The 27,844-nt window shown below is 44.3% G+C and overlaps 1 protein-coding gene across 2 annotated transcripts in view; it reads right to left on the bottom strand.

Moving 5' to 3' along the window:
• Nucleotides 1-27,844, bottom strand: part of LOC115094495 — a 128,347-nt gene that overhangs the window by 86,140 nt on the left and 14,363 nt on the right. For both annotated transcript variants that reach the window (XM_029607606.1, XM_029607607.1), the window contains exons 2-3: nt 17,554-17,680; nt 4,546-4,768 (exon numbers count right to left, since the gene is read on the bottom strand). In XM_029607606.1, coding sequence (XP_029463466.1) covers nt 4,546-4,768; nt 17,554-17,680 — 350 coding nt within the window. The remainder of the gene's footprint in view (nt 1-4,545; nt 4,769-17,553; nt 17,681-27,844) is intronic.

Below are 27,844 nucleotides of genomic sequence, written 5' to 3'. Positions count from 1 at the left end.
GATGCACCAACCTCAGGAAGGTAGTTCCAGACATTCAGTGCAGCAAGGTGGAAAGCAAAGAATCAGGAGTTGGTGATGGGGGACAAGGCCACAGGTAAGAGCAGCTACCCCAATGAATGGAGGTAATAAGGAGGGCTGTATAAGGGAGAGATGAGAGGTAATGAGATGCTGCAAAGTGAACGTTCTTGTAGATGAGTTGCAGAAGCCTGTATTGTATTTGGAAGTGGATTTTCAGAAGAAGAGCTGCGCGGTTGTAATGTATTTATTTATTTTATTTATTTTTAACTTTTGTATACCGACATTCTTATATCAAAATACAAATCATACCGGTTTACATTAAAACAGAATATGCAGGAAATATGTTTCCTTAGTCTAATACATTGAACATTTATAACAAAAAATTGTTAACAAGGGATAAAGCTAAAAACTTGGAAAAAGGTTAATTAACACAGGAAAGATAAAGGAATTAAAAAGTAGCACAAAGGGTTGCACGAAGGGGTGCACAAAGGGGAGTGCCCCTTTGTCATGCCCCTTCGGCGTGCAACACCCGGCGAGCGACACCTGGTGGAATGGCGCCGTTTACCGGCTCGACGCTGAGCCGGTAAACACTGAGCCTGATGACATCAGGGGGCGGAACTCTTCCTCACTGTGTTCTCAATTTTTCTTAGTTTCCAGGCGATTTTTCCCATTTGTTTTTGTCTTTTTTCTCTCAGAGATTGCCCCTAAGGGTGCCCGATGCTGGTGGGCTGCCCCTCTGCTTCAGTGCCCGGTGGAATAATAACACTGGAGGAGGATAATTTCTGCAGAGAGATTTTTGAGCAGACTGTAGTGGGGAGAGATGGTTCAGTGGTGGATCAGTTCTTCTCAGGAAGATACCTAGTGCTGTATACCCACAAGGAAACATTTATAGCTAGACAACTCTCAGATTATTCTATTTCACTGCATTTGTGATATCTTCCCTTTATATTTGAAATTTGGATTTATTAAAATTAGCAAAAATATAAAACTTGAGATGCTGAGGAACTAGCAGAAGTCTGCATTGGTTACAGAATTTTTACCAGAAAAGCCCAGTAGCAAATACATTTGCAAGAAAATCTCGATTTTTGTGTTTCCAAACAGTTAAAATAATATTCTGGCAAAACATAAGTTGAGAATTGTCAAGACTGCACATAAAATTAGACAAGAGCTAACTTAAAAGCAAAGTCTGGATGTGATAGCAGGGCAGACTGCTACATAAAGCAAGAAAAGGTGGCTTGCCTTCTGAGAGCAGGAAACTAAAGAGACAATATAAAGCGTCTACTTGAGACACCAGTGAAACTAAATATCATTAAGAGACTAGAATAAGAAGGTGTTAGCAAATCTTCACGGTCATCTGGACCTCTCTCATTCACCTTATTCAGAATTTAAAACCTTTGTTACAAACTTACCCCTGGATGCCGTAGGTTTTTCGCGGGAGAGGGTCCCACTATCGCAGGGGGTGTCACCGCTGCAGTGGGGCCCCTCCCCCGAAAAAGTATCTCAGCTGTATGGCACGTGGCCAAACACCGCGGGACAAGAGAACACGGAAAGCAGCCCCAACCTCACAGGACTCCCATCACCTTAAAGGACCGCTGTCCTGAAAAAAATAGCTGCATGCAAGCGGGGAGGTAGAGCGGGGGTCAGTGCCAGGGCCACCAGTCGAGGCAGCCCAGCCTCCCCCATAATGTTAATTTTAAAAAAGTGAGGCAATGCCATTGCGACAGGCCCAGCCCCCCTTCCACCTCTCCAAAGGTAAAACAGAAAATGTGGCTCTGGCCCCCCACTGCCATACTCCCTACCCCCAAGTGACCGAGATCCCCCCCCCCCACTGCCATACTCTCCACCTCTCACCCCCCAAGTGACAGAGATTCCCCCCCCACACACTACCATACTCCCCACTCCCCCAAGTGGCAAAGATCCCCCCTGAAGCCATACCCCGTAAATGAAACACTTCCCCCTCGAAAGTATAAAAAACAAACGAAAAAGGTTCCTGGGCCCAGCCCCCCCTTCCCATGCTGCCGCCACCCCCAAACCCCCTCTCGCATTCCACCAGAACCTTTAAAAGGGTCCAGCATAGCGGCTGTGTGCACCCGCACACCCGGCCCAGTCAGCACCATTTCCCAAAATGGCACTAAATTGATCTTGCTCCAGCTATGTGACTGGGGTCATGTCCAGGGATCAAACCTCAGCCAAATGGCCTGGGTCCAATCCCTGGACAGTACCTGAATGCAATCCACTCTGAAGTACAGAAAAGCGAAATATAAATCAATGAATAAATGAATAAATACCATAAGATCTTTCAATGCTTGTTGCAGCATTATTCACAACAGATAAGAAGCCACAACACCAGCCAGTGATTCGTCAATTCCGCATTAGGGGAAAAATTAATTAGAGGCTTATTTGTAGGCATGATCTCTCCCAGACAGAGGTCTCATATAGGTCCTCCTGAGGATCCATTTTGTGCCAATAACTATGTGAGACTTTTGTCTGGGAGAGAAAGGAGAAGAAGGATGGAAGATGAGGGAGTGAAGAATGGAAGATGGAGCAAGATTGAAGTTGGGAGAAGGGAGGCAAGGGCAGGGGAAGAAGAGGATGGAAGATGGAAGATGGGGGGAATGACAGAAGGTGAGGGAGAGGAGGATAAGGGTGGAAGATGAGGGGGTTTGGAAGGTGAGAGAGGAGGGGAAGGATGGAAGGTGAGAGGGTTGAAAAGTGAGGAAGTTGGGGAGGGAGGATGGAAGGTAGGAGAGGGGAGGGATGGGTGGAAGAGGAAGATGAGGGGATGATGGAAGGTGGAGGAAATGATGGAAGGAGAGGAGGTATATGTCGAGGGAGGGGAGGGAAGGGGAGGATGGAAGGTATTAAATGTGGCAAGGGGATGGGAGGCAGAAAGTTGAGGAAGAAGAATGATGTGGAAAAAAAGGGGTCAGAGAGGAAGAATAGGGGCAGCTATTAAGGGAAAGGACAAGGGTGTCAGAGGAGCAACCCAACGAGGAGGCCTGAAAGGAGGCAATAGCAGGGAGAGGACATGGAGGGATGAAATCTAGCTATGAGTTTCTAATGAGGCAGAGAACAAGAGAGGAATGGAGAAAGATCAATGTCAGAGACATGTAGAGAAGAATATGAAGAAAATAGGGGGAGAGAGAGAAGCAGATAATGTAGAGAAGACATTTAGGGGTTGATATTCAAAAGCCATTTAAGATGGATTACTGAAAAGTTATGGCCTAGCTGTGATAGTCAGCGACTTATTCAACTAAATTCTAGTCCTATAACTCTTCATCTGGCTATTAGCCAGATATGTGGAGGTATTCCTGGGGCGGGCAGTAGGCGTTCTGGGGAAGAGCGGAGTTAACCAGTGAAGCTAACCAGCTAACTCTGGCCGCACTGTAAGAAGACTCCTATCTGGCTAACTTTTAAGATAGCTGGGTACCTTTAGTGGTGCTGCCACACTGTAAATATCCCGGTTGTTAGCCTGATAGGTGTGTCCGTCTAACTTATTTAGCAGCTCAGCGGCTAAATATGGACCCCTTTATAAAAGAGTTTAGGAGACAAATGAGGAAATCAGAAAAAAAAAAAGAGGCGGATCAAAGAGATAAGAAAAATGTCCAAACAAGGGAGGAAAAAAGCATTTTATTTTCAATTTTGTGAAAGGACTGTACATCTCATGATATCGTTGGATTTTGCACAGTAGAGGAGGAAATACACTCCATGCAGGTTCTGGCTTCTTGGGGTTTCCAGTACAGTTTTTGTTTGCAGTTTCCTATTTCTAAGTTGTGGTCACTTATTCTGGTCTGACTGTGGATGACATCATCATGTTTTAAAGACATTTTTTTTTTTTTTTTAAATCTTATATTCCACCATTTTCAACATCGCTGAACAATGCAGACAACATCTTTAAACAGAAAACTTAAGATACTCATACAATGCAAGCTAAAACAGTACTTAATCAAAGGAATTTAGACTGCCAACTCACATCCTGTCCCTGCACTCTGGCTGCACCCAACTCTTGAAATAACCAACACTTCAACCCCTTGTGGAATCTAATTAATTCAGTTTCCGGTTTCAACCCCTACCACTTAATAAGCTAGAGAAAACAAATCAGCTTGGTAGAGGTTAAGGATCATGTCTATACAGATGTTTCATTTGGCACCAAAGTCACACTTGTGTCTATTTATAGATTATGAATAATAATAATGTTATGCTTTAAATTTTAAAAAAAGTCTTCCAGTTTGTAGTAGTGTGGTACAAGGCGAGGGTGTGGCCATAGGTGCCAAACTGAATGGCTGCGGCTCTGATTGAAAAACATCTGGAAATGGTTGCCTGCCTCCTGCAAATGAATGCAAATATATCCTAGCACTGTATACCCCACCACAGACAGCATTTCTGCAAAGGTGACATGGGCCATTACTGCTAGTGGGAGAGCTGCCTGGAGCATTCATACAGCAAGAAAATACTCAGGAAAAGTGTCTGACAAAACCCCCCGAGATTCATTGCTCCTTGGCATAAATTAAGTCTACATGCTCTTACTTGGCTTGGCTGGTGTTTTGCTTGCACTGCTGCAGGTGACAGGTCAGGACACAGATGAAGATCAGGGCTAGTTGAGTGCCCTTGATGTGTGCCATCTTCTCTTCGATAGTATCAATGGTGGCATTGAACAACTTCAATAGTGTCTGGTACATGGGCTGCATCCTACAGGGTTCTAGATCCTCATACCAGGGCAAAATGAACTGTGAATAAGCACAGTCAAACACTGCCAAAAATAAAATAGGAACATGTCATCTTGTCTGAGAGCTGAAAGGCCAAAGAACACAGGCAAGCATCAAAGTGTGAGCGCAGTTATCATAAAATGTGTTCCATGTGTCCACGTTCTCAGCAGCACAATTCAGAAATGACATTTAAAAAACGTGGCCAAGTACACTTAACCCGGGCAAGCCACGTGGCTCAGGTATGAGCCAATTATTTCCCACACTAGTGTTTGATAGGGATGTGCATTCATTTATGACCGAATGGGTTTTTGGAACAAAAAGGCTATTTCTGGTTCGTTCTGAATGGAACAAACTGAAAATAGACTTACCTGAAAATATCTGAACATTTTCAGATTCTTCAGATCAGTCCTGAAAAAAAATAAAAAGGGACCTTCCTAGGCCCCCACCTGCCATTTCCTCAGGTTCTAGGGGGCTCTCCCCCCATGCCCCTGCTAATAAGCCAGGGCCTTCCTGGGCTCCTTCTTCCCCACCTCCCCATGCCAACAAGTAGGGGCCAGGACCTACCCAAGTAGAATGAACCAATACCAGCTGGGGACCACCAATTCCATGATAAATATACTGGGGCCAGGAATCTCCCTGGCTCCCACTTATCCCTCCCATGGGGGGCGGGTGTCCTGATCTGCAGAAAAGAAAGGGGCAGGAGAGATCCTCAGTTCTTCTGCCCTGTTGGTGTCCCTTCAAAATTGGCGCTAGCCAGCCCTTTTTAGATGTCAAAGACGGTTGCTTGCCTCAAGTGCTGGTGCCATTTTCAAAAGAACACTGGTGACGCAGGAGCAACTGGGGATCTCTTCTGCCCCAGGAACATAAGAATTGCCATGCTGGTTCAGACCAAGGTCCATCGAGCCAGCATCCTGTCTCCAGCAGTGGTCAGTCTGGGTCACAGATCCCCAGTAGTTGATCTATTTCTTGTATCTCACTCCCAGGGATAAGCGCTGGCTTTCCCCAGTCTACCTGGCTAATAACTGTTTATGGATTTTCCTTCAGGAACTTGTCCAATCCTCTTTTGAACCCCACTAAGGTTACTGCCTTGCCCATATATGCTGGCAACAGATTCCATAGCCTTCTTGTGTGCTGAATGAAAAAACACTTCCTACAATTTGTTTTAAATCTGCCGGTTGCAGAGATCACGTGATGCGGTGCATCTGGTATGTCGCTATTCACCAGAGCTCCAGGGGCCACCCCTCCAACATGGGGATTTCTTTTATTTCTAAAGGAAGCTTTTTCGCTGGTTCTCCCATTCCATTGCTGCACAAAGGTTGTATGGACAAATGTGTTATAAAAGGGGATGACGATACGGCTTCTAAGCCAGTCAGAAAAGAAAAAGAGAAAGGTGAAGGGGCCAATCTTAAAATGGCTGACAAGTGTGACTCACTCAACCTGTTAAGCATGGAGCAACAAACTTTACTCAAACTAACACAAGCAGTCGATGCAGCATTAGAGCACAAATTCGAAACCATTAACTACTAATTTTTCCAAATTAAGAGTCAATGGAAGATATTGTGAGGCGTTTGGAAGTCACGGAGGGGAGAATATTGGTGGTGGAAGACAATACCACGGCCCTTACAACTAAAATCTGCGCACTGGAAAAAACGCCGGCAGTAAGTGAGGCTAAGTTGGAAGATCTTGAAAGTCGTTCATGCCATAATAATTTGAGATTCATGGGGATACCAGAGGATGAGCTGCTACAATGGCTTGAAGCTTGGCTCCCTCGTGAATTAAAAATACCGGAGCTGGACGGCAAGCTTATTATTGAATGGGTGCATTGAATTGGGTCGAAGCTTCATAACAAGCGCAAGGCCTAGAATACTTATTGCCCGATTTCTTAACTTGTCACAAAAAATGGCAATATTTACTGCATATAAGAAACATAAAGATCTCAAGTATAAAGATAAAAAAATATCGGTATTTCAAGATTTCTCGGCTGCCGTTTCAGCTCAGTGTCTCGCATATTCAGCAGTGTGCAGTGACTTCATAAATCATAACATATGATTTGCCATGCTCTTCCTGGCGAAGGTGGAAGAATGGAAAGATGGAAAGTGCTCACATTTGATTCTCCCAATCAGGCAAAGGAACGTTTATCCGCTTGACTGGCTTTTTGAGTGGTTTAGCTACCTGCTTTTGGAAGAAAGAAGACATGTGGCCAACTATACTAACTGCATCACAGCTAACTGGATATTATGCCTTTGAAAATCCTAGTCTATTGCAAGCCTGCTTTGATTGTTTTTGTTTACCTTATAATGCAGGTTGCTTGGAACAGAAATTTTTTCTTTTCTTTCCTGTCTGCACGGAGAAAAGAATGATCTACCATACTATGGAGAGATGACTGTTTTGTTGCTAAAAGAACCATTTCTTTTATATGATACAGTTATGGGGGTGTTTGTTTGAGATCACATTACATAGCCATTGCCTGGAAATTTAGAAGGCAATAATGATGGATTAAACAAAGTCTTGAAGCAGGTTTTTGGTTATTTGAACTGTGTTGATTGTTAAATTTATGATTTAACTTGCTTTTAATTATACTGTTCACAATCCCCTTTTTGGGGTTATGTTGAAATAAACTTCTCTACTTAGAGGCTAAAGTTTAGCCTTAAATGGTGGCACACAGAATACGTGGTTCATGATTTTAAAGAAAATGGATATTCTAAGATTGTTCTTTTAAAATGTTTAATTAATATTCTTTGTCGCTAAGTGGCAAATAGAACAGAATTCCAGAGTCTCGTTATCTTGAAGCATAAGGGGGGGTAGCGGCACCCGAATGCAAAATTCATAGATCTCAATCCCCTAATTAGGGGAATTAGACAAAAGGATGAATAGTAAGATTTGGGGATGGGGGGATAGGGAAGGCAAAGAGTTCGGGTGAGAAAACAAAGGGGTTGAGTAAACACTTTACTTCTCAACAGAAGCTGAGGCTGATTAAGGTTAGAATATGCTGTATCTTGATGGAGGATGGAAAGGGGTTAAAATAGATTGATGCTAGAGTCCAGGCTGGGGGACCACTAGCCAAAGGTTCAAGGGGGAAATGTTCAGACCACTGGTGTTTATATGAAGTGTGAATGGATGACTCAATTAGATGAATATCATGGAGTGTTGATGGACTAGGTTGCCCGATAAAAAGGAAAAAAAAAAGTCTTAGCAGCATAAGGTATCTATAGCTTGCATTCAAGAAATGCAGCTGACGGAAGTAGAATCCAAAAAATTACAGAGATGTTGGGTAGACCAGTGCTTTTATGCACCAGCGGTGGGGAGGAAAGCAGGAGTAGCAGTACTATTTCATAAAAAGATAGCTTTTAAGTTATCTCAACAAACTGAGGACAATATGGGCAGGTATTTGATTTTGGTAGGTAAGATTCAAGGTCAAGATGTGACAATATGTAATATACATGGGCCAAATGTTATAAGTATGCATTTTTCACAGAAGTGGTTGGTAACTTACTCTTACCATTTATTTTATTTATTTATTTAAATAATTTATATACCGGAGGTTCCTGTATAATATACATATCACCCCGGTTTACATAGAACAGTAACAATCGCTACATTTTGCGGTTTACATAGAACAGGATTAAACAACGAAGTTTTACATTGAGCAAAAAGAAGTAAACAAGTTTTAACATTGAACATTGAAACAAACGAAGTAAACAAGTTTTTACTTTGAAACAAATTAATTTAGCAGGAGACTTCAATTGTGTCTAATCAATCAACTGGTGGGAAGGATAAGGAGTTTAAGTATCTATGTAAAGAATTAAATCTCTTAGATATTTGGCATACCCTGAATCCTACAGTGAAAGATTATATGCATGTATCCAGGGTGCATTCAATGCTTTCAAGGATTGACTATATGCTAGTTTCAGATTTTCTGTTTCCTAAAATACTGAAAGCAGAAATAGGTCCTACCAAAAAATTTGACCATGCAGTGTCGGGCACGCATGCAGCTCTACTCCATCAACAGGAATTTAGGATTTCAGCTAGCAAAACCGCTGATTGCATGCAGTAAGATATGTTTGATGGGCTTCAATTGCTCTTACGAGTTGAATTGAGCTGTTTCACTAAGGGGAGTTGATTTTCATAAGGTGATAATGCATTTGCTATATATAAAAAAAAAATTGTAAAATTGAGCATGAAGACACGGGCACATATTGAGAAGTTGCATATAGAGTAAAATGGTACCTTTTCCATTGGAGTTATAACCAAATAGTGGTTATTACCCTGAGAAGGGATCCCCAGAATTTGTATTTGTGACTTTTGCGGGGAATTCCTACAGAGGCTTTTGTTTATTTTGGTGCATATTGAACTAGAAGGGACAATTCCTACTAAAATGGGTGGAATGGGCAATGAGATATTTAGGGATTATGGACCCCAAAGATATAATTCAGTTGAATGAGGTGAACATAACTCCATTAATCAGGAATATGAAGAAGAAATTGAATAACTGGGTTTCTTTACCTTTATCCCTGACAGGGAGAATCCACCTGGTCAATGTTCCCTCTAATTTCTGACATGCCATGTGCGCAAATATTTTGTTGTGTGCAACTTTTCCGAAACTTAACTTAATGTTGTGAGTCCAACCTTACAACTCAGCCTACTGGAGTCAAAAAAGAAGTGAAGACCAAGTGAAATGTTAACATGTTTATATACTTCTTAACTAAAGAGGCTACTAAGGTATAGCAAGTAGAAAGCGTAACAGTTTATTTGTTATATACCATATATACTGGGCGACTGTGCCTCATAACTCAGTTCACAACTTCACACTCCATAATATTTACATTTTTTCCATGCGGTCTTTGACATTTGTCCATTTGTTATAGATTCTGTCAAGATCTATATTTCCGCCAACTAGTTGATAGTTCTTCACACGCATGATAATATCCAAATGCTCCGTCTGTAATTGATTCCGTGATTTGGTTTTCGTAGCTTTCATTAAACTGAAGCCACGTTCACAGTCTACACTGGATGCCATGAATGTTCCTCCAATATCCATCAATACAGCGAGGTCTTTGAATTGTTCATTTTGAGTTACAGACGACAACACAGATGACAAATTTGAAACAACTTTGTCTTTGATTTTCTCAGCAACAATGAATTTGAAGTCGTATTGATCAACTACTGTTAACTCCTCAGGTATAAACTCTTTATATTGAGCACGAAGTGATTTTATGTTATCAATTCCGAAATCAAAGTCACAATTGACAAATGACCCAATATGAAATGCAGCCCATGCCTGTACTTCCTCTTCTGGAAACCTTTCATCCAGATGGACACAGAAGAGATTGATGTTATGATTCCTCCTGTAGCTGTGCCACAGGAGGCATCTCACCTTTTTCTGGAGGCTGTTCTGAAGCCAGGGCCTTGCCTGAGCAATTGTCCGGATCCTGCTCCACGGCCTGGGAGGCCTTCAGTGTTATTCGAGGCCTACTCAAGGCCTGCTCCACTGCAGCCTGAATGCTCTAGTGTGGGCCACACCCTTCTTCTAAGGGGCAGGCCCGTGGCTCCTCTCCACTCTTATACAGCCAGCGAGGGACGGCCCATCTGGACTCCTCCCAGGGAGTTGCCTGCTCCTGGGCTATAAAAGCTTTGCTCCAGGACTCATGCTTTGTCTTGCATTGGAGTTACACGTCTCTGGATGTCTCCTCTTCCAGCGCTCCGTCAGGCCTTCGTTATTTGTTTCAGCTTGGTGTCCAGTGTCTTGCATGTCCTGATGTTTCCTGATGTTCCTTGATGTTTGTTCCTGACCCTGATGTTTTAACCTCGCTTCAGACTGCCGGTGTGCAGCCTCCTGTTTCAGACTGCCAGTGTGCAGTAACCTGCTTTAGACTGCCGGTGTGCAGTAACCTGCTTCAGACTGCCAGTGTGCAGTAACTCGCTTTAGACTGCCGGTGTGCAGTACATTACCCTGGACTGCTTGTGCAGCGCTTTTCCTTTCCTGCGCTGGTCCCGCTCCTGTGGGTGTAGGACAGGGTGGTCCGTGACCAGACCAGTGGTACTGGCTGTGTAGAGCGCCCTGAGGGACTGTGCCAACATCTCAACCTTCCTACTTGTTTCAGAGTCTATGTCTACAGTACCTTGCTTTAGAGTCTACATCTACAGTCTATGGTTCCCGAGTCTTCATCGTCTGCTTTTGAACCTTCGTCTGTCCATGCCCTGAGTCCGGCCTGCTGCCTCTTGCCTTCCCAGTGGCTGGTCCGAAAGGGCCAGGAACGGTCAGAGGACTGTTCATCACCAACACTCCCACAGTTGGTTCCAGAGGCATGCAGGTCCGGCTGGGGGTTGGGCTGTCTCTCGCCACCCACGCTACACCTACCCTTGGCGCGGGATCGTGCCAGGGGCCCAAGGGCACACTCTCTCTAAGGGGGACCACTCTCCCAGCGCCCCCCACCCCCCGTAACAATTGATAAATGTGATCTGCGAGCTTGTGTCGACTGCACTATTGGTTGGTACCTGTAATAGTGCTTTAACATTTTGACTCCAGTGAGGTGAGCTTGTTAGATATTTACTTCTGATCTTGTTCAGTTTGCTTCGAGCTAGATGGTGAGCTTCTAGAGTTGTTAAACCCTTCTTCTGAAGAAGAAGAGACAATGAAGCCAAATCTGATAGAACATCATTCAAAATTTCCAGAGCTACCCTAAACTCAGAAGTGCTCAGCTTCTTGAAACAGTATTTGGCAATTGGGTCTTTTCCCCACTCTTCCTCAAAATATTGAAACAAAACAGCATAGTTTCGAACTATAGCTTGCACAGCAAAATGCCTCGACAGCCATCGCACTTCATTTAAAGGTCTGAATGCCACTGAATCATGCTCTGAGGCATCAACGATTTCTTGAAATTTAACTCTTTTCGAAACAGATCTACTAAACATCAAGCACACAGTTTTGATAAGCGTTTCAAGGTCTTGCATCAGTTTGACTTCTTTCCATATATCAGTTATTCCTAAATCTTCACGATGTGCTACACAGTGTTGCTGAGTTAGGTATGGGATTTCTTTTTTCAACTGTGCTGCTACTCCTTTTTTTCTTCCTAAAATAACAGAGGCTCCGTCCGATGTAAACATAACCATCTTCCTTAAATCAAGCTTGTTCGCTGTATAAAAGAATTTGATGGCAGATACGATTAAAGCAGCATTGCAATGTTCTAATCGCAAAATGCCACCAAACGATACTTTGTAATCCAAAGCATTGCTAGGCCGATACTTAAAGTAAAGTATTAAGCATTTGGTCAAAGATATGTCAGTGCTTTCATCAACGGTTAAAGTGTGGAACAATGCCGAAGAAATTTCTTGCATTATATCATTTTGAACAAAGCTGTTGATGACTTCAAGAAATTCAAATGCGTAATTTTACTTCTCCAAATATCTGGCAGCTTTACAAATTTGGCCATGTGTTCATTTATATCTGTAACAGCCAGCATAGAAGAGTTCAATTTGATGGCTAGCAAGACTCTGTCAATCAGGACCTTTATCTCATCTGGATGTGAATGCTTCCGTTCTACAATGATTTGCCTCCTTTGCTTTTCTTCTGGAGTCTCTAGTAAAAGGTTCTTCAACCCACTGCGAAAAAGTGGATTCATATTTTTCAATTTTGTTACACTGTCAATATGAGATTTACTTACTAGATGTCTTTTGAGGAAATCCAGTTTCCAGACCTCGTTCCACCTTTTACCCATAGAAAACTCTCCTACAGCTTTCGCTTCAGCGCAGTTCAGACAAATGACTCCTTTATCTTCATCATACGAAAAAATTTCGCGCAGGGCTACACAAGTTAGGCCATGCGACTTCGTGGTATTAGTTTCAACCGTCTCATCTAACCATTCAGATTTAAATGATGTAGCTGTTCTCTTGCGTTTAACACCTTTTCTCATTTCAGTTTTTATGGTTTCAAATCTTATTATCTTAATTGTAATTAACTTAAATATTATCAACTTATTTAAACTTAACCAGTTGACATTATCTGTTTCTAATGTTCTTTATAAATGATTTATATTACCACATGGCGTCATATACACTCAGTCATCTAGCTGCTGACGCAGAGCATAGATTCTTGTACACGTGTGTATTGTGTAGCCTAGCAATGCTAGCATCCCTCCCATCCACACTGTGTCGCTGTACCCTGAACCGCTGCAGCTATGCCATTGGAGGTTGGGAGTATGAACTCTCCCTGACCTCATCCCATTAATGACCTAGCAGGCTAGCAGTCAGTTCTAAGTAATAGGTGGCATACTGGCCTCTGTCAGAGAGCCGTATCAGTGTGTGCACTTAGGCCTAAATTCACTGGGGTTACAGAAACTTTGGAGCAAGTGTTTAAACCAATACTATGGACTGTGTAGAGATGAATCAGAGATCTCTTAACCCACAGAATGGCACAAACATTATGTAGCGCATGTTAGGTGTCTCCCATCATTGCTGTGCAAGTATAATGATTTTATGCCTAATTTGCCTAGTTTTTGGAAAAACTCTAGGATTAAAAACTCTGTGTGCTAAATTCTGAACCATGCGCGCGGCCTTCACGGGCCATGTGCGCGGGCACACGCGCACAGCTTAGAGGGAACACTGCACCTGGTAAAGATGATGGAACTGCCTAAATGGCTATACATCTTATAACTAATCCCAATCTGGTTGAAAAAAACAGATTTGACATTGATTCATCAGACTTTAAGGAAATTTATATGGGGAAAACACAAGGCTAGAATCCTGTTGAGTACTTTAATGACTGTAAAAAAACAAACTGGAGGGTTTGGCTTGTCCTAATTGGAGGGACTATAATTTAGCATGTCTTTTGAGGCATGTGAAAGATTGGTTGTGTGATACTAGTTATTTCTCGCCAAGTGAGTTCATGCAAGAATGGTTATACCCATTTACGCCTGGGAATATTGTTCCTCTTAAGTGCAGGAATAGCTTGATTATACAGTCGGGGAGGAAAGCTTGGGGCTATTTATGTAAGCATAAATTACATAAATCAGATTGTCTTACCCCATTTCTTAAACCGAAGGGTAATCCGCAATTTTTATCAAGATTAAGTAAAAGGTTGTTCAACAGATGGGAGAACATGGGTTTAATTAGTGTTCATCAGTTTTTTATTGGAAAAGCAAATACAATTAAAAGTTTTCAGGATGTACAAGAGGAGAATAACTTAGACAATAAGGATTTTTATGCCTTCGTACAAGTTAGGCACTACAGTTAACAATTGTGCCAACAAAATAAATTGTCTCCGATTTATGAAAATGTGAAAGAAGTATTTTTCTGGAAGGGGAGGAAGGTTAAGTCCTGTTCTTCCTTGATTAAGGCAATTCATAACATACACAATAATAAGAGTTTTGATTATATTGTAGATAAATGGAACATCCAGGCTGGGATATTATTGACAAGATCGGAAGTAACATTAATTCTGAGTGAATCTGCCATTGCTTCAGAAAGTATGTGCATAATTCAAACTGGGTTTAAGCTCTTGCACTGCATGTATATGTCCAGAGTCTGGCTATTTGCTGCAAAATTATGTGATTCAGATAAATGTATCAAATGCTTTACTGAAAAAGCCTCCTTCTTTCATTGTTTTTGGTCTTGTGAGAAGATAGCTAACTTCTGGACTGGTGTTGTGGCAGACATGAGTCAGATGATGGTACAGTTAATCCCAATACATCCGCGATTATGCCTGCTAGATTTATTTGATGATAATTTCGAGGTCTTACCTAATTGCAAGAGATCGTTTTTGAGGAAAGCCTTTTTACTGGCTATTCAAACAATTTTGGCAGTTTGGATTTCATCTGAGGAGCCAAAACGGAAAGAACAACTTCATAAACTATTTCAATTTGAATATCTGAGTGCAAAAAATAAGTCAGAGGAGTTCAGATAGAAATGTATGGATATTTGGCATGATTACGGGTCCTCTCTTTCCAGTACAATTCAGGAGCGGATCAAGCAGCTGTAGAAGCCAGATTGGAAGGTTCACTGCAGTGCAGGCCTTCTGAGAAGTTGGAAGACTTGTCAAGAAACAGTTTTGGTTTGTACTCTAGCCTAATGGAAATATCATGGTCACTCTGTGCTTTATTTCTGGTATGGGTGGGGTGGAGTTAGGTAATGGACAGAACAATTTGCTGTATGAGGTGGAGGTTAATGGCACTTGCTGACATTGTGTTATACTGATTGTTTTGTCTGAAAAATGAATAAAAACATAATAAAAAAAAATCTGCCGGTTTCCTAATATTATTTGAAAGGGTGAATAACTCAGGGGCAGTGGAATGCCTTTTTCGGTTGGGGAGGCAACCAAGCTCCACCGCATACTCCACCCCAAACTCCGCCCACATTCCAACTGCCAATTTTTTTTACTTTACAGTTAATGTAATTCTATCTTACATAAATTCTTTACATAAATCATAGCATAAAATTGTTCATGCTGAAAAATAACATACACTTTCACTCCACCCAGAAGAGAATTCTTATTGGTGGCAGGTTGGGATGACACATTATTTACTTTCTGCTGCTCTCCCCACCCCGGTGCTGCCATGATTCCCTCACTCACCCTCCATGCTCCGAAAGAACCAGAAGATCTCAGCCTTGCAGCGCCTCTTTTTCTCGGCTGTTGGTGCCCGATAATGTCATTCAGGCGCTGGTGACTGAGAAGATGGGGAAGTGGCCCGAGCTGCTTCAAGACCACAATCCTCTGACTCTTTCAGAACATGGAGGGTAAATGAGAGGATTGGGGCAGGGGGCAGCAGCGGAGGGGCACAGATAGGAAATAATACGCCATCCCACCTACCACCAGTGAGGCGCTCTCTTCTTCCGTTGCTGGCAGAAATGTTTGGGGGGGGGGGGGGAGGAGGCCACAGCCCCTGCAGCCTCGGCCTATGATATAACCAGTCTCTATTTACCTGTTCTACCCCACTCATGATTTTATAAATCTCAATCATATCCCCCTCTCAGTCGTCCTACTTTTCCACGCTAAAGAGCCCTAATCCTTTTAGCTTTTCTCCATACGGGAGCATTTCCATCCCCTTTATCATTTCTGCCACTTTTCTCTGTACCTTTTCTATGTCCGCTATGTCTTTTTTTGAGATGGGGTGGCCAGAGCTGCACACAGTTCTCAAGGTGTAGTCGCATCATGGATCTGTACAAAGGCATTATGATATTCTCAGGTTTGTTCTCGATTCCTTTCCAAATAATTCCTAACATTCTATTTGCCTTTTCGACTGCTGCCGTACACTGAGCCGAAGATTTAAATGCAGTGTCCACAAGGACTCAGAGGTCCTTTTCCTAGTGTTCTTTTGACCTTTTTTTGATACATGAATACACTTTGTCTGGGCCTTAAGGATGGTAATTTTAAACAATGTCTATACCTCCTGCTAGTTTTTAATCTTGTGAAGTACTTGTTTTAGTTTTTTTTCTAACAAATTTCCTCATTTTTTCATAATCTCCCTTTTTATAGTTAAATGCTTCTGCATTAGTTTTCCTTAGCATTCACCCTCCCTATGAATTACGGTATGTCAGATTTTATTACATTATGATCATTGTTACCACTTTTATCTCTTGCACCAGGTCCTGAGTTCCACTGAAAATTATATGTAATTATATATGTAATTATATGTTCCCCTCTCGTCAGTTCCATGACCAGCTGCTGCATAAAGCAGTCATTGATGGCATCCAAGAACTTTACTTCCCTTGCATGTCCTGTTGTGACATTTTACCAATCAATTCTCAGGTAATTGAAGTCTCATTATTATTGTGTTGCACATTTTATTAGCCAGTCTGTTAGCATTTTGCAGTCTGTTTCCTCATCCTGGCCCGGGGGTGGTAATATATCCCCACTACTATACTCTTCGTTTTTAATCCTTGGGATTTCTATCCATAAGGATTCCAAAGTGCAGGTTTTTTTCCAACAAACACCTATCCTGCTTGATTCTATGCCATCCTCAACATATTGTGCCACTCATTTACCTTTCTTTTCTGCAGACCAGACCCCTATGGAAGGGCTAAGTGGGAACTGGTGAGGGCAGTGGAGTCAGGAAGGACAGAGAGGTCTGGGGAGACCCAGGGTGGACTGGACCCTGCTTAATGACCTTAGGAAGTGCAGGGAGACCTGGGGGGGCCTATTTCACAACTTTATCTTGTTTTGAGTGAGGGAGTGTTAAATGTAATGTTTATTTTGGCTCAGCAATCAACTAAAATAAACTTTAACCCAACTAAAAAATGAAACACATCCCTTCCCTCCTTCCTCCCACTGAAATAAAAAAGCCCAAATTGACATGAATCTTTTTTGCCTGCACATTCCTAGTATTTGACTGTTAGCCTATTGTCCATACCATGTGCTGCAACGCAGAGGATCTGGGGCTTGGAGAATTTGCAAAGAGAATCTCAGCCATCACTCAATGGTGGCACCTAGTAGCCAGACTTATGCGCCAGTCTCCAGAGGGAGCTGTAATTCGTGGCTCCTGACCAAAAACTGAGAGGGTGGGGAGGAGGTTTGAAAACTGGAGAAAAATCCTATACTTGCAAGTGAAGGCTTATGTCCCATAGTGCCAACAGAGGAGGAGGAAACTGCCAGGCAAAAAATACAATTTAAAAAAATGACTGTAGGGAGGGTTTTGGGGCACTGGTGAACAAGTGGTTTGCTGGAAGGAAGGGGGTTTCATGCTGAGGATTACCATGCAATGCAGCACTGCACTAGCTATGCGTGTTTCTCAATAAAGAGTAGAAATCATGTTAAGATGGCCTTGCAGAGAACAATATAGCCCGGTACCTGGTGGAAGCAATGCCTTGGACCTTATTGGCACATATTTACACAGTGTACCTGTTAGCAATGCTTGTTGCAGATTTTTCAGGTCAGTCTTAGAAGGTGAATTCTCAGGAACATGAAAAGCATCTGGAACATCACCGACTTCTGGATTAACTGCATGATCTTGCCCTGGAGCAGGTTTCTAAAAACAATGAATGCTATTAATAAAAACCTGCTTGTGTGTGCCCTATGGTCTCCATTGGTCTGATGTGCTTAATCTCAGACAGAAGGCCGAATATTTTGTCACAAAAGGAATCCAATAATTGAGACGATAGTAGACCCAAAACATAAGTGTCTCAATTGTAGGTAGGCAAAATAATCTTTATCAGTAAAATCAAATGAGCTTTTGAGATCCGGAAAAGACAACATCAAGCCATCTGTGTCAAATACCTGATGAAGCTGATCGATTCCTTTAGGTGCCCATATGCTAAAGATTTTATACTGCAATCCTGGCACAAAATTTGGGTTACCTTGTATCAGCAAATAGAACGAGGTGTCCCATGAATGAGCTAATAGCTCACAAAGACCTTGACAGATTTTCCAAAGAATCATATATAAACCACTCTGTTTCATGGAGGACATCAAGTCCAACCCTTTTGTCTGTCTCAGAACCCTTAGATGATGAGTAGAAGCTAAGGGGCAGATTTTAAAAGGTATGCGAGCGGCGTACATTTGTGTGCACTACCCGGCGCGCACAAATGTACGCCTGATTTTATAACGTGCGCGAGCAGCTGCGCGCATGTTATAAAATCCAGGGTCAGCGCGCGCAAGGGGGTGCACAATTGTGCACCTTGCACACGCCAAGCCCTATCCGAGCCGCGCTGCCTTCCCCTGTTCCCTCTCAGGCCGCGCCGAAATCAGAGTGGCCTCGGAGGGAACTTCCTTACCCCCACCCCATCTTCTCTTCCCCTACCTCCCCCGCCTTTTCCCCCCTACCTTTTCCTTTTTGTTTTCTTTGTTCCAAAACTTACTTCAGCCTTGGGGCTGAAGTAAGTTGCATGCGCCAGCCAATTGCCGGTGCGCCATCCCAGGCCCAGCAGCCATGCGGAAGCCTCTGGCCATGCCCACACCCCGCCCCACCCCACCCACTCCCCACCCCTTTTTTCAAGCCCCGGGACTTACACTTGCCGCCGGGCCTTTTGAAAATAGGCCTGGTGCACGTAACCCCCCTACGCGCGTAAATCCTCCTGGATTTACGCGCGTAGGTCTTTGAAAATCTGCCCCTAAATGCTTCTTAATGTCCACTGGAGTATAACGAGAGGTATCCCATAAGCAGTCTTTCAAATGACGGAGTTGACATGCCCGATTGTATTTTCCCAAATCTGGTAGCCCCAGATCCCTACCTTCCATGATCCTATTAACTGATTCATATCAATCCTTGGTTTATGACTGTGCCAAAGAAATCTTGATAGAGCCCCAAACAACAATTAAAGGTCTTTTTAAAGAAAATATATAGGGATTAACTGAAATACATACAGCCATTTAGGAAAAATGACCATCTTGAAAAGGTTGATTCTACCCACCAACGACAATGGTAATGATTGCCAATGCAGTAATTTAGTTTTAGTCCAGGAGAGCAGAGGAGTAATATTTAACTTATAAAGCTTCCCAAGATCAGCAGGCACTGAAATTCCAAGGTATCAAAAAGAACATTCAACCACCTTAAGGGAAAATCTCGATTCCATAGATTCTTCACTGAAGGCAAAGTTTCAAGAGCTTCCAATTTTTCTAAATTTAATTTAAAGCCTATCTCACCAAACAAAGAAAATTCTCTCAAGAATTCTGTAAGAGAGAAAACCGGATTAGTGAGATGAACCAGACGATCATCTGCGAAGGCTGCGACTTTAAATATCTATCTCCCCAATTTTACAGCCTCGACTCCCTCCAAAGTCAGAATAGGCCACAATAAAGGGTCAAGTAAAGAACAAATAAAAAGTAAAAATTATTTTAAATCACATCCTCAACCCAACAAAGGGATGCCCAAAGTGGTGTATGAGCGAGACGTAACCACAACACATAGAGTAAAATAAATAAAACCATGCCTCGCCCTTAATAAATGACATTGGATGCATGAACTCTTCCCAGCAGCCCTCTCCAACATAAAACATAGCCACTCTACATCCCCTACCACTGCCAAGGAGACTCCACCTAGCATCAACAGACATTACCCAGCAGGAAATAACCACTTTTTTTTTTTAAGAACCATAGCTCCTGCCGAACATCCACAGAGAGTGAACTCCTCAGAGTTGGTGTAATAAGGAGGAATGCCCCAGCTCAAAGGTGTACCCGCCTCATATCGCTAACAAAGCTCTCTACTGTGGCTTGGAATAAAATGATCCAATCTATTTATTTCTCAGGTATTCCGGACCTTGACCCCGCAACAGCCAGAAAGTGAGAACCAGTATCTTAAATTATATATTAACTTTTTGTTGGAAGATGTTAGCAATATTACTGTTGGAATAATTATGTCTTCCTATATTTAGATGCAACCAGGCAAATTATTTTACAGCCTGGCATGGATGGAACTGTACTAGTACAGAGCTTGTTATGGAACTGAAAGATCTAGAAGTTTGCTAGTTAAGTGGATGGCTAATTTGTACGCACAGGGGTAGATTTTCAAAGGGTTACGCGCGTAACCCCCGAAAACCTACCCCAAACCCCCCCCCTGCACGCGCCGAGCCTATCTTGCATAGGCTGCCAGCACGCGCAAAGCCCCGGGATGCGCATAAGTCCCAGGGCTTTCCTGGGGGGGCGTGTCGGGGGCGTGTCACAGCGGCGCATCATCGGGGGCGTGTCGGGGCGTCGCAGCTGGCGCGTTGTCGGGGGTGTTCCAGGAGCTTGGCCGCGGCCTCCGGCCAGCCCCCGGACTGGACCATGGCGCACCGGCGGCCGGCCCGGCGCGCACAATTTACGCCTGCCTCGGGCAGGCGTAAATTGTGCAACAAAGGTAGGGGGGGTTAGATAGGGCCGGGGGGGGTGGGTTAAGTAGGGGAAGGGAGGGGAAGATGCGGGGAGGTGGAAGGAAAGTTCCCTCCAAGGCCGCTCCGATTTCGGAGCGGCCTTGGAGCAGCCTTGGAGGCAGGTTTTAAAATCTGCCCTAAGGGGCAGATTTTAAAACCTGCGCGCGGGCGCAGACTTGTTCACGCAACCCAGTGCAAACAAATCTACGCCCGATTCTATAACATGCGTGCGCTGCAGGGTGCATGTTATAAAATCCAGAGTTGGCGCGCGCAAGGGGGTGCACAATTGTGCAACTTGCGCACGCCGAGCCACGCAGGCTGCCTCCGTTCCCTCCGAGGCCGCTCCGATTTCGGAGCGGCCTCGGAGGGAACGGAGGCAGCCTGCGCACAATGCAGACATTTCTTAATAAATGCAATTCCCCAAGTCTCTTTTGATTAGACCAGTGGTCCCCAACCCTGACTTGGGGGCCCACCAGCCAATTAGGTTTTCAGGCTATTCACAATGAATATGCATGAGAGAAAATTTGCATGTTATGGAGGCAGTGCATGCAAATTTTCTCTCATGCATATTTACTGTGGATAACCTGAAAACCCAACTGGCTGGTGGGCCCCCAGGACAGGGTTGGGGACCACTGGATTAGACTGTTAGCTCTACTGAGCCCTGATTGTCTCTTATGTACTTTTGTACAGCACTGAGTACATCTAGGAACACTACAGAGTGGGTTAGATAGGGAAAGGGAGGGGAAGGTGGGGGGGAGCGGTAGAAAAGTTCTCTCCGAGGCTGCTCCGATTTCGGAGCGGCCTCGAAGGGAATGGAGGCAGCCTGCGCGGCTCGGCGTGCGCAAGTTGCACAATTGTGCACCCCCTTGCGCGCGCCAACTCTGGATTTTATAACATGCACCCTGCAGCGCACGCATGTTATAGAATTGGGCGTAGATTTGTTTGCACTGGGTTGCGTGAACAAGTCTGCGCCCGCGCGCAGGTTTTAAAATCTGCCCCTTAGGGAATAGCCACTGCTATTAATTGCATCAGTAGCATGGGATCTTCTTAGTGTTTGGGTAATTGCCAGGTTCTTGTGGCCTGGTTTTGGCCTCTGTTGGAAACAGGATGCTGGGCTTGATGGACCCTTGGTCTGACCCAGCATGGCAATTTCTTATGTTCTTATGTACAGAAGTGATAAGTAATAATAGTAACAGTACATTTATATTTTCTATTAAAACAAAGTCTAAAACGAAACAATAGATCCAGAAAATACAAAAAGTGTAAAAAGGAGAGGAGCTTTCTAGAAACAAACACAGGAATTAAATTTAAACAATCAAAGCAAAAAAAGAAAGATCAGATCCAGGGGGGCGGCTCAAGGCAATCTGCTGACTGAGACAAAGCACAGGTCAAATCATCAAGAGGGTCATGGAGGGCAGAGAGTCCCCTGGAGTCTGGCTCTTCCGGTGTTTGGAAATGCTACAGAAGGGGGAAAGGAAGGGTCAGAATTCCCAAGGAAATGGTAGACAGTGCATCACTGATGATATTTCTTGCAAGCTGCAACCCTGCCTCCCACATTTCCACAGCAAATGGGAAATTGATAAATAGTGGGGGGGGGGGGGGTTGGTGTGTAGCACACGCTCTCCAGGTCAATGCAAGGATATCAGACACACCAGGTGAACTTTACACACTAACCCTCACCACACAATTAAAAACTGTGCATTTATAATAACAGATTGTACATGAAAAAAGATATATAGTCTTCCAAGGCAAAAATATCACAGCAACATGTTTCTTATGTCTGCTTTGAACTTCAAGGAGACGGCTCTAACTACTGATTCTTGAGGAGAGCTAAGGAATAAGTTTAATTTTTACTTATTTTAGAGGGCTTCCTTGTTATATTTTTCTGTTTTTTGTGTAGTGCTAACCTTATCTCTATATATTCTTCTAGATATTGATATTGCTGCATTAAATTGCTGTGTGTTTGTTTAACCCAACCAAAAAAAGGGAGTGGGCAGCTGACTCATAGTGCATTGCAGGGGGCAATCAAGTCCTCAGTCTGCTTTGAACTTCAAGGAGACAAACTAGTGATTCTTGGAGAGAGATAAGGAAAAAGCTTAACTTAGCTAGCCAAATCTGGGGGAAGGTCTGTTCAAAATCAATAGCAGATACAGGGTCCAGTGAACAGCCCTGGCCAAGTGAACTGTTTAACTCTCTCCCACCCTCCCACCCTGCCACTCTACCCACCCACTCCTGGGTTTGTTTTTCTGATATAGGCTACCTGAATACATAATTGGCAACAAGATAAATTGGAAATTTGGTAATTCCTTAGGTGTTATCCATCAAATAAATTTACCAAAATGAGGAATATCCAATGTAACTATCGTGGAGCCTTTGTTACGCGCCCCACCCGCGGCCGTCCCGCGCACGGGTCTGCTCACCTTCATGGTTCCACAGCGGATCCTGGGACGACCTCCCTTGCAGTAGTTGCCAGTCCTGCCAGGCCCCGGCGTCACGCGGCAGTGGTTGCCGGGCCTTCCACTGCGTGCCAGGCCTCACGCCGAGGCTCGGCGTCCTCTGCCATGTTAGCCACAACCCTACGCGCACGGACCAGCCGGACTCATGTAGGGCCAAGGGCGGGTCTTAGCTCCGCGGCGTGCCCTGATTAATCCCTCGATATAAGGAAGTTCCTGTCTATGCTTCCTTGCCTTGGCAATCGGGTCGGTTTGTTCTAAGATTGCCTCTGTGTTTGTTCTTGCTCTTGCCTGTTCCTAGTCTCGTTCCAGGATCCTTCTGTTCCAGTTCTGTTCCTGACTTGTTCCTACATCCTAGTTCCTGCGTCCTGCTTGTTCCTGTATTCATCTGTCTGTCCACCCAGGTAGTACCCTCGGACTGTCTTACTGGTACTGACCCTCAGCTTGTTCCTGACCTGCCTGCCTGCCTGCCGCCTGCCTCAGCTTGCTCCTGACCTGCCTGCCTGCCTGCTGCCTGCCTCAAAGACCTCAGCTTGCTCCCAACCTGCCTGCCTGCCTGCCACCTGCCTCAAGACCTCAGCCTGCCTTTGACCTCATCTGACCGCCGCTTTACTGACCTCATCTGACTGCTTTACTGACCATTCCTCAGACTGAACTCTGGATCTTGACCTTTGCCTGCCTGACCTTGTCTCCAAATTCTGGCTCTGTTCCTCGCCTTGTCATCACCAACTCTGTTCTGGTTCTCCTTGTTCCAACCAGCCTCCAACTTCGAACCCGATCGTGCTCCCCCTGTGTCCATGGGCACGCTGGACTTCCATTCTCTCAGGAGACCCTGCGAGGCCCACCTAAGTCCAAGCGGCCCGGGTCCCTACGGGCTCCTCCTGGGGGGACCTCGGGCTTCCAGTGGTGAAGCTCTTCACAGCCTCTGTCTCCTCCAGTGCTCCGCCCCCTGGGGGCAGTTACCTCCTGTTCCCTTTCAGGAGGCATTCCTTCACTGTCCCAGGACAAGGGTCCACCCCCGAGCGCAACAGCCTTTATTCTTAGGGAATTCATCTGGAAACTTAGGGCTTGCCCCATTTGTTCAGAACTTTCTGCCTTGAAAAAGGAGCTGTCTGAAGTTAAAGCTGAATTAGCTGCAATAAAGAAAGTTTCACCCACTTTACAGTATTCAGGAACTAATTTCCCATCACCACAGAAAAAACAAAAGTCAAGGAAAAAGGGGTTTACAGTGGGCTCAGGTAGGATAATACCTGTGACCCACAGACACCCGTTCTTTACAACTGTGCAGCCCACATGTCTACTCCCCCCCCCTCCCCCTCACACAGGGCGTTAAGGAACTCAAAAAACAATGGGATTACAGTGGGCTCTGGTAGAATTAGACCTGTGATGTGGAGACACACGCTGTTTCAAGTGACACAAGTACAAAACACCTTCTCTGTATTAGGTAATGAAGAAGCTCTTGTGAAAGAGATTGAAGTGTTATCTGAAAAGAAAGAGGAAACCCAATACATACAGAAATTCCATAATACAATCAGTAACCAAAGGAAAGAGCTCATTGTGCTGGGTGACTTTGTCATCAGAGGTACTAATCTGGGAACTCTTTTCGAGGGAAACACTACAATTAAAAGCCTCCCAGGATCATCGGCCAGCAGAAATGCTATTCAGATAGTCAAAGCAATCAAAGAAGAAAGCAAAGACTCTAAAGTTGATATTATCATCCAACTGGGAACCAACAACCTTGCTAGAAACAGCATCCAAGCAGTGCATAGAGATTTCCAGTCTCTAGCGAAGCAGATTAGTCACATGGCAACAACCATTGCCTTTTCAGAAGTGTTACCTGTTCATGGAAAGGGGAAGGAGAGGCTAAGCCATATTAATAACTTCAATGTATGGCTCAAATCCTGGTGTAAGGAACAAAGTTTTGTATATATTGGGGGCTGGGGCCGTGTATGGAACACTAAAAAGCTCTTTGTCAAAGATGGCTTACATCTGTCTATGGCAGGAAAAAGGATCCTAACAGATAAATTAAAATCCTATGTCATAAGCATTTAAACTAGATGCCGGGGGTGGCAGAAGGAAATTAGTATATAAACCCCCAAATACAAATGCAATGGAAAAGGGTGAAGTGGATAACATAACTCAGTTAAATAAGTCACAAAAGGAGTCCAAGAAAAGCAGTAACCTGAACGAGAAAAGCTGAAAAGCTTTGAGCACAAATGCTCGCAGTTTGGGCAATAAAATCCCAGATCTGCAAGCCCTAATGGTGGAGGCGGACTTGGACATTGTTGCTGTCACGGAGACGTGATTCACGGAATCTCATGATTGGGATACGGCCATACCAAGCTATAACTTGTTAAGGAAGGACAGAGAGCACAGGAAAGGGGGAGGAGTGGCTCTTTATGTCAGAAACAATATCCAAGCATCTGAGCTGCAAGGAAGATGGGGCAAAGAAGAAGCACTTTGGGCCGACCTAAAAAAAGATGATGGGGGTATCTGTTTTTATTGGAGTGGTTTACAGGCCTCCAAATCAAATGGAAGAACTTGACAGAGATCTGGTTGAAGACATCCAAAAGATGGGAAAGAAGAGAGAAGTGGTGATTGTTGGAGATTTTAATCTGCCGGATGTAGATTGGAGAATCCCTTCTGCAGAATCTAACAGCAGTAGAGAGATAGTGGATGCCTTGCAAGGGGCTCTGTTCAAACAAATGGTAATGGAACCCACGAGGGAGAGAGCTATACTTGAGTTAGTGCTCACTAATGGAGATAATGTCTCTAATGTCCAGGTGGGCGCCCACCTCAGCACCAGTGATCATCAAACGGTATGGTTTCATATCACAAATAGGATACGGAGAAGTTGCACGAAGACCCGAGTTTTGCAGTTCAAAAACACGGACTTTGTTGAAATGGGGAAGTAACTGGAGGACAAATTAGAAGGCTGGGAGAACAAGAGAGATGTGGAATAACAGTGGGCCAAATTAAAAGGAGCAATTACCAAGGCAACTATATGTTAGAAAAGTAAAAAAAAGCAAGAGAAAAATGAAACCTATCTGGTTCTCAAAGGAGGTGGCTGATAAAATAAAAGCTAAAAGAACAGCGTTTAAGAAATATAAAAGATCCCAAAGGGAGGATCACAAGGAAGAATATCTGGTGGAACTAAGGGAGATGAAGAAAGTAATCAAGACAGCAAAAAGTCAAGTGGAAGAAAGGATTGCCAAAGAGGTAAAGTGAGGTGAGAAAACATTTTTCAGATACATCAGCGAAAGGAGAAAAGTCCAACGTGGTAAAGTGAAATTGAAAGGTGAAAACGATCAATGTGTGGAGAGAGACGAAGAAATGGCAGAAATATTAAATGAATACTTCAGTTCAGTGTTCACTAAAGAGGACCCTGGAGAAGGACCATCGCTAGTTAACAAGAAACTGGAGGGGAGTGGAGTAGATGAAACTCCTTTTACAGAAGAGAATGTATGGGAAGAAATAGGAAAACTGAAAGTGGACAAAGCCATAGGGCCTGATGAGGTTCATCCAAGGTTACTGAGGGAGCTCAGAGATATACTGGCGGGTCCGCTGTGTGACCTGTTCAATAGATCCCTAGAAATGGGAGTGGTGCCGAGTGATTGGAGAAGAGCAGTGGTGGTCCCGCTTCACAAGAGTGGGAGCAGAGAGGAGGCTGAAAACTACAGGCTAGTTAGCCTCACCTCGTGTTATATTAAGGAGGCCTTAGGAAGGCCTTGCATTCTGTTATGTGAGGGAACGCTAGGAGAGCGATCCCAACTTGAGGGGATTTCGTGTATCCTTGGGCCTCGGCACAATCCCAGACGAATCCAAGATAGCACCGAGGGTTGGCGAGGCATGTCCCAGCATGGGCGAAGACAAAGTCTAACCCTCTGCCGGATCTGCATGCTTCTGGAAGCCAACAACATTATGTTGGTTAGTGAACAGTCCTCCGACCGTTCCCAGCCCTTTTGGACCTGCCGCTAGGTATTGGCAAGAAGCAGCAGGCCGAACTGAGGATTAGAGCAGACGGAGGCCTTGTGACACAGAAAGACTCGAGATGAGACGAGAAGACTCTGGATGTGGACCAGTAACTTGGAAGACTCTAGACAAGATGAGGAACTTGGAAGAGTCTTGGACGAGATGAGAAACTGGGAAGGTTCAGGCATTGGCACTGTCTCTCAGGATGCCCTACACAGCCCATCGACACAGGCAGACCCAATGAACTGGTCACGGACCACCCTGTCCCACTGCGCGCCCTACACAACCTGAAGAGGCTGGTCATGGACCACGCGGAGAGTGGGTCAAGTGCAGGAAGGGAATCCAGCTGAGACAAAACTCCAATGATGAAGCAAGGTTCATCTGGAGAACCACAGGAGCTGGAGGGTCAAGAGGACTCGGAAACACAGGAAGAGGATCCAGCTGAGACGAGACTCCAATGTCGAAGCCAGATGTCATCTGGAGAACCATAGGAGCTGGAAGATGAAGAGGACTCGGAAACATAGGAAGTGAATCCAGCTGAGACAAGACTCCAGTGATGAAGCAAGGTGTCATCTGGAGAACCACAGGAGCTGGAGGGTCAGAAGGACTCGAAATGGCGAAGGAGGGTGAAACCTCGGAAATATCAGGAAGAGTGGAACATCAGGAAGCAAGACATCAGGAAGCCAGGACTAGGAACCTCAGGACACGAAGACATGGAACATCAGGAAACCACGAACTCAGGAAGCAGACGAGATATGGAGCTCGAACAAGAATGAAGACCTGACAGAGCACTGGAAGAGGACACTTCCAGAAGCAAGTAACCCCATTGCAAGGCCAAGCTGAAATATAGGAGAAGCCCTTACATAGGGCTGGCACAGGAAACCAGGAGAGCTGACTTCCGGTGGGGCCAGGTGGACCCCA

This window comes from Rhinatrema bivittatum, chromosome 6 (genome assembly GCF_901001135.1).
Source record: "Rhinatrema bivittatum chromosome 6, aRhiBiv1.1, whole genome shotgun sequence".
In the NCBI taxonomy this organism is placed as follows: domain Eukaryota; kingdom Metazoa; phylum Chordata; class Amphibia; order Gymnophiona; family Rhinatrematidae; genus Rhinatrema; species Rhinatrema bivittatum.
Note: the sequence above shows the minus strand (reverse complement) of the source record. Positions and strands in the feature narration are given on the sequence as shown.